This window comes from Euphorbia lathyris, chromosome 7 (genome assembly GCF_963576675.1).
Source record: "Euphorbia lathyris chromosome 7, ddEupLath1.1, whole genome shotgun sequence".
Taxonomy (NCBI): Eukaryota; Viridiplantae; Streptophyta; class Magnoliopsida; order Malpighiales; family Euphorbiaceae; genus Euphorbia; species Euphorbia lathyris.
In genome coordinates, this window is record NC_088916.1 from 33829399 (window position 1) to 33839987 (window position 10589).

General features: G+C 37.4%; 1 protein-coding gene across 2 annotated transcripts; it reads left to right on the forward strand.

Annotated features, from left to right (window-relative positions):
• The first annotated feature begins 3293 nt into the window (after positions 1-3293).
• Positions 3294-9466, forward strand: LOC136235318 (TOM1-like protein 4). 2 transcript variants are annotated; one of them, XM_066024917.1, is made up of 10 exons: positions 3294-3451; positions 3868-4026; positions 6013-6091; positions 6369-6467; positions 6565-6678; positions 7000-7142; positions 7761-7842; positions 7999-8084; positions 8162-8353; positions 8598-9466. In XM_066024917.1, the coding sequence occupies exons 2-10, from the start codon at positions 3917-3919 to the stop codon at positions 9232-9234; spliced, it is 1542 nt and encodes a 513-aa protein (XP_065880989.1). In that variant the 5' UTR covers positions 3294-3451; positions 3868-3916; the 3' UTR covers positions 9235-9466. The 2 variants fall into 2 exon arrangements, with proteins under 2 accessions (XP_065880989.1, XP_065880991.1); XM_066024919.1 differs by lacking the exon at positions 3294-3451 and adding an exon at positions 3455-3560.
• The last annotated feature ends 1123 nt before the right edge of the window (positions 9467-10589 follow it).

A 10589-nucleotide genomic window follows, 5' to 3' on the forward strand; every position in this document is an offset into this window, starting at 1 on the left:
GGTTATTTCGAAATTCGAAATAACCAGAAGCTCTCACAGCTCTCTATAAATAGTCCATTCAGAATCCACATTCTGCAGAGAACTTTGAGCAAGAGCCGCTACGCTGACCAAACGTATACAAAAGTTCTCCATCAAAAGCAAAGCAAAGTTCTTACACTACAAAGTCTATTCATTTGTGTAAAAGTCTAGAGTGATTGTTTTTCAATCATCTAAGGTGTTCTAGCAATTGTTGTTTAGGACAAAATCTTTATCATTTCTAGAAGTAGAAAGGAGAGGCTGAGTACTCGGTTTTAAGTACTCAGCGGAGAGATTAGGATTGAGTAGAAGTATAGAGGAAGGTACTCTTGTCATACTCAATTGCTGATATTGTAAAAGGTTTGAGGCTCTACCTTTAAAGAGCTCAGTAGAGGATTTGAAATCTCGGAGGTGTTCCGGGGACAGGACGTAGGCTTAGAAGAAGCCGAACCTGGATAAATCTGCTGAGTGAAGTATTTCTAAACCTTAACTCCTTATTCATATTGCTTGCTTAAAACAAACTAAAACTGACCAAGTAAAAGAGGTCAAGCTGAGTTGTGCGCTACCAACGAGAAGGTTCAGGAATAGACTCTAAGTGCTATTTCCTGACCTAAGCAACGAAGCTGTCCTAGTCACTAGTTGACTAAGCCAGTGTCTTGCTGAGTGGTAAGCGCCGCTGTTAGATAAACTTTTCTTGAAGAAAAGAAATCTGCCCAATTTATTTAAAAAAGGTAAAATAGTTCCTAACCCCCCCCCCCCCCTTGGAACTATATTTGCAACCTTACAAGGGACCAACACATGGATGCCGAGTTAAGAGAGGGGCGCCTGCAATTTCACATTTGCTCTTTGCTGATGATGCATTTTTATTTTGCCAGGCTACCATATTTGAAATTAGAATGTTAAAGAAAGTACTCAGAACATATGAGTTAGCTTCAGGGCAAGCTATAAATTATAAAAAATCTGGAATCATGTTCAGTAGGAATGTGGCAAATGATCTGGCTATGGGAATTTCTAGCATTTTGGGTATTACTAGTCCGTTGAATACGGGAAGATATCTGGGTCTTCCATCTTTGGTGGGTAGAACGAAAAGAGCAATATTTGCACATTTCAGAGACAGGTTATGGCAGCGGCTACAACGATGGAGAGGGAAAGGAATATCAAAAGCTGGCAAAGCTACACTTATTCGAGCGGCTGGGCAAGCTATCCCAATCTATTTCATGAGTGTTTTCCTGCTCCCTATATCGACGGCTGAGGAATTACAATGAATGTTGAATTCGTTTTGGTGGGGTAATAAAAAATCAGGTGAGAGAGGAATGAATTGGATGGCTTGGGACAAATTATGTGCTCCAAAATTGATGGGAGGATTGAGTTTCCGAAATTTCACGGGCTTTAATCTTGCTATGTTGGGAAAACAGGGATGACGATTATTTACCAATCCATCTTCGCTTGTTAGTAAAGTTTTCAAAGCTAAATATTATCCAAAAGGGGATTTTATGGGGGCCTCATTGGGGCAGTCACCAAGTTTTATATGGCGAAGTATCTGGAGTTCTCAATTAATTATTAAAGAAGGAGTTAGATGGAAAATTGGAAACGGTCGGTCAATAAATGTGTGGAATGAGAGATGGTTGCGTGATGAAGAGGATGGCTATATAAGAACTCCTATGGTGGAAGGGTTGGAGTATTTGAAAGTAAATGATTTGTTTATCCATAATTCCAGGGATTGGGATGAAGAGCTGTTGGAGGAACTTTTCGAGCATAGAGATATTACAGAAATTCATAAACTGTCTGTTGGTACTTTGAGGAGTGAGGATCGGTTAATATGGCAATTCCATTCTTCAGGAAGATATACAGTGAAAAGCGCTTACCGACTGGCTACAAAGTTGGAAGCGGGAGAGAGGTTTTATGTTCAGGGAGCCTAGAAAAAATTATGGTATGCTGAAATTCCACACAAGGTCCGACACTTTGGCTGGCAATTAGCACGTAATTGTCTTCCAACACGGGTAAATTTGCAATTCCGCGGGTTACATGTATGTAGTAATTGCGTGATATGTAATGAACCTTGGGAGGATGGATGGCATCTGTTTATTGAATGTGCAGGAGCTATAAGAGTGTGGCAGAAGGCGGGACTTCTGGAACGAATTAATGCAGAGGCGGCGGTGGCTGAGAACTTGGCAGCATGGTTTCATAATATGATTAGAGCAACCCCAGAACAAATTGTGAAAACATTTTTGATGCACCTCTGGAGTTTATGGCAAGCAAGAAATATTCGTCTTTGGCAGTATGAGATTCGCACAACAGATCAAATAGTGACTCAAGCTTGCACTGTATTGAAAGATTGGACAGAAGCTAATGCCTTGAGGAATCGGACTGGTACGAGAGAACAACAGATTGGAAATACATCAGCAGGAAATATTTCATATGATGTTTGCACGGAGTGGCATACGCCACCAGAAGGATTTCTCTCGTGTTGTGTTGATGCCGCATGTTTTAACGATGATGAGCATGCAGGGATGGGAGCAGCAGTACGAGATGCAAATGAGCAGTTTGTAATAGGAAGGTGTGCGGGATTGTTGTACTGTCCAACAACACGAGAATGTGAGGTTGAAGCTCTATTACAGGCTATGCAGTGGTTAGAAGCTGATGGAATAAGGAATGTGGTATTCGAGTCCGATGCTAAACAAGTGATTGATGCAATAAATTCTAGCTCTGTTGACGATTCTGAATTTGGGGATAGAATTGTTCAAATACGATCGATTCTAATATCAAATGACTCTTACTCAGTCAAATGGATACGACGGCAAGCGAATGGGATGACACATGTGTTAGCACAGTCTTCTCGTTTATCCACTTGCCCTTCTTTTTTTAATTTATTACCGAGTTCTGATTCTGTTTCATTGTTGCAATTTTACCAAAATTTGGCACATTAATGCTTTTTTCTGTTTGATTCAAAAAAAAAACATTTTATGTCAAATCAAGCAAAAAAAAAAAAAAAAAAAAAAAAAAAATTCTATACGTTTTACAGAATACGTATACTTTTAGAAGAGACAAAATCCATAAAATAGTAGTATAAGATGAAAATAATTATTCAACTAAAGAATCAAATTGCAATTGGTTACCAAATTATTGACAATAATAATAATTCTAATAATTTAGAAGAGAAACCAAGTCGTTAATTAATTGATTTGGTAATAGAATTATTTAGGATTTGAATAGTTATTTATTTATTTCTTCTAGAAAAATAAGAAATCAAAGTCGGTCCTTGAAGGACAACAGAGAGGGACGACCAAACATACATACATACGACTATCTTGAATCGAAAAAGCCTAAACAAAAACCAAACCAAACCAAACCAAACCAAACCCTCCTTCTATCCTGTGTTTTTTCTCTTTCGCTTCACACAAATAAAACTTCCTTCTCTCTCCCTCTGTTACTCCTGGTAAGCTTTCAATCAAGATCTTTTGCTTTCTCTATTGTCTCTCTTTCGATTCTACGCTCTTTTGTCTTTATTGATGCTCCTTCTTACGGCCTTTTTCTTTCTAGTTCAAGTAATCTGGCTGATGAGATTTTAATTCGATTTAGGTTTTCATTAATTGGCGTTCAATTTTCGTCTTATTTGCTTATAATTCTGCTTCCTGCTTTATGGATTTTGATGTTCTTGGATGACGTTGAACTTGTCTTAGTTTTGTTATAGTCAATTATATTTTTGTGAAATTATGGATAATCGAGCTCTAGTGACATTTTGATCATGGATTTTTACTTGATGGAAATCATCTTTTGACGCATCACTTTGAATTTCATATGTGAGGATTAAATTTCTTAATTGCTCATGCTGTTGATCTTTTTTATTTGCAGGATAGTAAGGGATAGCTAACTTAAGGTTAGGGAGCGACCGATAATAATTATGGCCACTAATGCGGCAACATGTGCTGAGAGGGCGACGAGTGACATGTTAATTGGTCCAGACTGGGCAATAAATATCGAACTTTGCGATATCATAAACATGGATCCTGCGTACGACTCTTCATCTTCTTAATCAACTTCTCTACTTACTTTGATGATCTGTGTGCTTTTTTCTTCGTTTTAGGCTTTTGGTTATGCACTATGCCATCGGATCATGATGTTTGTAAGTTGCAACTTGAACAATTTTGTTCATGCTGTTCCACAGGATGCATAAATTATCTTTTGATCTTCGAGCTATTGAATTTTGTTCGATAAGAGCTCAGCCTAGATAAAAAAAAAAATTTGGTTGTGATTGTGACTTGTGAGCTTAATGAATGCTAGTGTTGTGCGCTGTTGAGTATGAATGTGTCAGCTGAAAACGGATTTGGGAATATAATCTGTTTCAGGTTTCCAAAGCTTTTGCTATGGCATATTTGGCAGCCATCTTTACGATCCTTTTACTTTCTGTGTAATTGTTCACACTCAGATTGTAAACACAGTCTTATTTGATGATGAATGATATGATCGTTTTACTAGATGAAATAATTAGCAGAGTGCATTATTAAAGAATAGCTTGGAATTTGATTTACTTTTGTTCCCATATAGCAGCAGCCTAACTGGTATATGTGAGTTTTCATTCGTTATTTGTTCTTGTTTTGATTTCTGGGGTATTTCTTTACAACGACAACAACAACAAAGCCTTAATCCCGAAATGATTCTGGATCGGCTAACATTAATCATCATATGAAACCGTGAAATCAAGTGGTGTCAGCGACATAAATTCTCTCCCTCCACTCCGTCCTATCCACTGTCATATTTTCCTCAATTCCCAATAAACTCATATCACTCTCAATCACCCTCTTCCAAGTTTGCTTAGGCCTTCCCCTACCCCTCACCATTGCATCCCTTTGCCACTCTTCGATCCTTCTAACTGGCGCATCAAGCGCTCTTCGTCCACCTTAGTCGGTTTTCCCTCATTTTATTCTCAATAGATATAACCCCCTACTTTTGTCCTAATTATTTCATTCCTCGCCCGATCCTTTCTCGTATGACCACACATCCATCGCAACATACGCATCTCCGCCACCGACATCTTATTATTGTGACAGTGTTTCACTGCCCACGATTCCGTATCATATAACAATGCAGGTCTAATTGCCGTGCGGTAGAATTTTCCCTTCAATCTATTAGGCATGCCGGGATCGCAAAGGAAACCCATAGCATTCTTCCACTTCGACCAACCAGATTTAATCCTATGAGCAACATCTCCATCCACTTCTCCATCCGTTTGAATAATAGACCCTAAATAATGGAAGCAATCCGAGCCTTGGACAACCCTCTCATCCAGAGTGATTGATTGTCCCTATCATCTGCAAACAACATGCACCATGATATATCGTCTTGAAGTGAACTCGTTAATTCATCCATAACGACGGTAAAAATAAATGGGCTAAATGCGGAACCTTGATGCACTCCAATCGTAATAGGGAACTCTTCAGTCTTCCCAACACTAGTACGTACACTCGTGCACGCTTTATGATGTCAATATATTTCCGCGAAATGTCTTTCCTTATTAAGACCCACCAATGTACTTTCCTTGGTATCTTATCATATGCCTTCTCCAAGTCAACGAAAAGCATATGCAAATCTTTCTTCTTATTCCGATAGTACTCCATTAATTCTCATTAGATGAATGGCCTCCATAGTTTGATCTTCTGGGGTATTTCTTTATCAATTTAAAATTTGGATGTAAGTTTGTAATCTTTGAGTTCTTTTATAATGGCACTTGAATGGTTTAGGGGCCTAATCTGCGCAATGAGCTTCTCTTGATATTCCTGTGATACAGTATGCATTTGTTGAATGCTTTTTGTTGAATAATATTGGGGAAGAGTTAGGTATAAGGTTCGATAATCATTTAGATGTTGAATTGTGATAATAGTGAACCTATTTGGCTTCATGATAACTAAAGTTCATGTTGCAAATTTGCAATACCTTTGTGGAAGCCACATTGTACTGATCTTGATGCCATTTAATATATGAATTGAACTGATGTTGCAGGCAAACGAAGGATGCCTTGAAAGTACTCAAGAAGCGGCTAGGCAGCAAAAATCCTAAAATCCAACTTCTGGCGCTTTTTGTTAGTATTTCTTTTCTTGTTATGTTTCTACTTTTAGTTTCTTATAAACTGTGAAAGGTAGTGATACTTCTTTGTAGTTGTGTTGCCATTTGGTATATTATTTGATCTAGAGTGTCAACTGGATTATGCGTCTGTCCTATGATTATGGTTTGTCAAGACAGAGAACTTGAATAGATATGTATCGCATAGTTGTGTCCTTGTTCTCTAGTCTTCTTTTTTTGTGCTGTTACATGATAATAAAAAATGCTCCTTATGTTCTGGAAATGTTTTAATTTAGGCATTGGAGACTGTAAGCAAAAATTGTGGTGAGAATGTATTTCAGCTGATTGTTGAGCGTGACATTCTACATGATATGGTTAAAATAGTGAAGAAGAAGGTCCGATTTCTCTCTTTGCTGTATATGTTTTTAATTTCTATTAGTATCTGATTCTTCTTGTTGTCTGATATAATACTCTTTGTATGTAATTGTGCAGCCAGATTTGAATGTTAGAGAAAAAATACTTATTTTAATTGATACATGGCAAGAAGCTTTTGGGGGAGCAAGTGGGAGGTATCCCCAATACTATGCCGCATATAATGAACTAAGGGTAATTGCTTTTATATCGCTATCTATTGTCTATGGTTGATTGCACTTCTCCCTGTCTTATTATTGTACCTTGTTCAGATGAATAGATGCTTAAAGCTATTAGTTATCATGAGCGCCCATTCTCATTATGTCTAGTTGTTTCTGATTCCTTCAATATGATGTATCCATACTTCATAAAATGGGTTGCAGCCATTGGTTTTTTTTTTATCTCTGAACTATTATCCGTATGAGCTGATTTAGATTTGAATAGGATATCTGAATTCTTCTCTTTATGTTCATATGTCCCTATTTTGTGAATCTGACTTTTAATTCCAACTTGCAGGCTGCTGGAGTTGAGTTTCCTCCCAGAGTGGAGAACAGTGTACCACTATTCACTCCTCCCCAAACACAACCAATAGTTCATTCACCTTCATATGAAGAAGCTGCTATTCAGGCTTCTCTGCAGTCTGATTCTTCCTTACTCAGGTTCTGTTTGAACTATTTGATAAGCAGAAACAGTTCCAAAAGCTACTTTTTGTTGCCCGATTTATAACTTGCCTACGTGGGTTCTTGTTTTCTTATTGCTGGAATTCCCCATATCCACTTTGGAACTGTGGGTATTTTAGAAAAAAGGGAATTTTTCTTTCGGCAATAAATGATGCATCTTTCAATTTGTGATTGAGAATAAGAGATAATAATGTCATAGGAAATTTATGTGCATGCATCTGTAAGACAAAATTACTCATGGATACTCTTCACTTCTACAAGTGTGACAATTGATCATTTGGTTTCTTGTACATTAAATAAGCTATTGCAATAGTTGACAGTTCAGTCTCAGCCTATTGGCCTGTTTTTTACTTTTAGGTTCTTTGTGTAGTTTTAGTTGTAAGATCGAACTACAGGTGATATAAGAGTACCAATCAACATGTAGGATTTAAATTTAAACTGCATTTAAGTTTATCTCTCTTGTACTATCTGATTGTGTAATTCCGTCCTTCATAATGGTAGAAGTACGTCTTCTTTTAGTTTGGGCATTCTTATGTTTGTGGATTAATAGTCAGTGATTCCTGGTCTTATCTTACAAAAGAAAATGTTTATTTTCAGCTTGCCAGAAATTCAAAATGCTAGGGGATTGGCAGATGTGTTGACAGAAATGCTTGGTGCGTTGGATGCTAAGAACCCTGAGGTGAACTGTGATTTTCAACCTGATGTAGACAATTGTTGGTTGTTTTTTAGGATATGTGTTCATTTATTGCATTTGTATGTTTCTTAGATCAAATTGTACTTTATCTTCATGTATTTGTGATTAAGATTGAATTCTTAAGTATGCATATGATTGCAGGGCGTGAAGGATGAAGTGATTGTTGACCTTGTGGACCAGTGCCGTTCTTATCAACAGCGAGTCATGCTTCTTGTGAATAATACAACGTATGGATTGGACTAATATATCGGTAACTGTTTTCTTTTTAATGTTGATGGTACTGATATAGACTGCTTCTATTCAGAGATGAGGAGCTTCTGTGTCAGGGATTGGCATTGAATGATATTTTGCAGCGTGTGCTTTGCCGGCACGATGATATTGCAAAGGGAGTCCTTCCAGTAGCAGCGAGGGGCGGAGATGATCCAGTTATGCCACTTGTTAATGTTAACCATGAAGATGACGAGTCTGAAGATGATTTTGCTCAACTGGCACATAGGTATGGGCTATTCCTGCTTTTGACTCCAAATAGCTTTGCTCAACAATTGGAGACATGCAAGAGGCATAGCACAAATCAAAAGCTTTATCTGAACTAGGATAATCGTGCTTTATGTGAACTAGGATAAATATGATATGATAGCATTATTAATGCTTTGGATATTTTGGCCATTTCGAAAGCTGTGACTTGAGATGGATAGATGAAGACCCATTCTAACAAAAATAGTGTAATCGCCCTGCTGCAGGTCATCAAGAGAAAGCTCACAAGTACAGGGAAGGAGACCAGTCAGCAGTAATACTGAACCAGCACGACTCAGTCCCCTGCTTCCTCCTCCTCCTGCATCAAAGAAGCCAGTCAGTTCAGACTCTGGAATGGTTGATTATCTTAGTGGTGATGCTTACAAGTCTGAAGAATTTTCTCGGAAATCAGAGCCTACGTCCATAACCGTTCCAGTTCATTCAAACACAAATTCTCCAGCTTTTTATGGCTCATCTCCTCCTCCCCATGCTGTAAACTCATCACCTATGTTCACTGGGCTCCCTGTATACGATGAAGCAGCTCCAGCTCCAGCTCCTTTAAGCAAAGGCGGGGATGGGCTGCCTCCAGCTCCTTGGGACGCTCCTTCAATGGTGCCCATTCCACCTCCACCTTCCAAGTATAATCAGAGACAGCAATTCTTTGATAAAAAACAGGGTTTTAACGGGAATGCTTCCCATTCAAGCAGTGGCTCTGGTTCTTCTTATGATAGCTTAGTTGGACAAACCCAGAGCCTGTCGCTTAATTCGTCACAAGCAAAACCAGAAGATGCTCTGTTCAAAGATCTTGTTGATTTCGCAAAAGCAAAGTCATCTTCGCCTTCGAAAGCCAATAGGTCATTTTAGGGAGTTATAGTTGAAGTGTTGGTACAGATGTTGAATACATGTAGGTCACCTGGTTTTTACATGAGACCATTGAGATTGATTATGAGGTCGGTAATAAATGACAGTAGTGTAGAAGAGGTTGATGTTGATGTTGATGTTGAGATGAAATGTGGTTATTGAATTTATTAATGTCTTGTCTTGTCTTTTGTATCATATTGCTTTAGAATGAATCTCCCATTTGTTTACTACTCCCTATTAATGGAGCGAACATGCATATAATCTATTTCCTTTGCCTTCCAGGTTGGGAGGGGGCACTGGCTACTTCTATTGTGCACACAAGACGGCAGGTTAAATAATAATAATAATAGAAAAGTCTTGCGATTCAGATATTTTCACCCATAATACGTGTCATTAAGCTATTAATTAATTATTTTTAGTTTTAATTATAAAACCGGTCCAATAAAGAAGTTCGTTTACATTTTTAGCATCATCACAAAACACATTATCAAACTAGACATTTTTATTATCTAATTTTCCAAAATATCACTAATTTTAAAAAACCATCAAGTCATTGTGTACAAAGGAAGTTGCGAAGCAACTCCAGACGAATTTAATGATATAGGGCAAAAAGAAAGTAAGTTTCATTCTCTTTGCATCACATGAAATTGTGATTTTTGAATAATTTTTGGGAATTTTATTAGGGTATTACGGGTTTAGGGTTTAGAGTATACTTTTTCGTATGATTTAAGACCTTATTAGTGTTAGAGTTATGTTTATTAGCATATTTATGCATTGCAGCCTTATTTGAGACATTTGCATGATTAAATGTCTTATAAATACCCCTATTTCAGCAGCTCGATAGTCTCGTAGTCATGAATTTCCTCCACAGTTTAAGTAACTGTCGAGGAAATTCATATCAGTCATTTGAATTTCTTATACAGTTACTTCCACTGCGGAAGGTTTTTCATGACTGCGAACTTGCATATTTTTATGATCTTTGAAAAGTTTTTAATATAAAAATGATAACAATACCTATAACATAAGTTGAAAATTTGTAAAAAACAATTTGACAATCTTGTAAAGGAATTCTACTTGGTAAGAAATTTCACGCTTGAAGAACTAAATTGAAAGTTTAAAATTAATGAAAAAACCTTTAGAACTGTTTTATAGGAGATTGTTGTTATCTTGGATTGGAACTTGGGTTAATAGGTTGGAAGCTTAGAGTAAATGAGAAAACAATTGAATTACCTTCAGAGTTTCAGACAGTGCGAACGGATTGCAGGAACTGTGAAAACAATTGTTTTTACAATTTTTTCATCTGTTTCGCAGTTGATTTAACAACAAAATATTTGTGTTTGTTTTTGTTTTCGCAGCTG

Coding starts and splice junctions, on each gene's coding strand:
- LOC136235318 (XM_066024917.1), top strand. CDS start 3,917: ATGGCCACTAATGCGGCAACATGTGCTGAGAGGGCGACGAGTGACATG. Junction 7,843..7,998: donor TGGATGCTAAGAACCCTGAG/GTGAACTGTGAT, acceptor ATATGATTGCAG/GGCGTGAAGGATGAAGTGAT. Junction 8,354..8,597: donor TTTGCTCAACTGGCACATAG/GTATGGGCTATT, acceptor GCCCTGCTGCAG/GTCATCAAGAGAAAGCTCAC.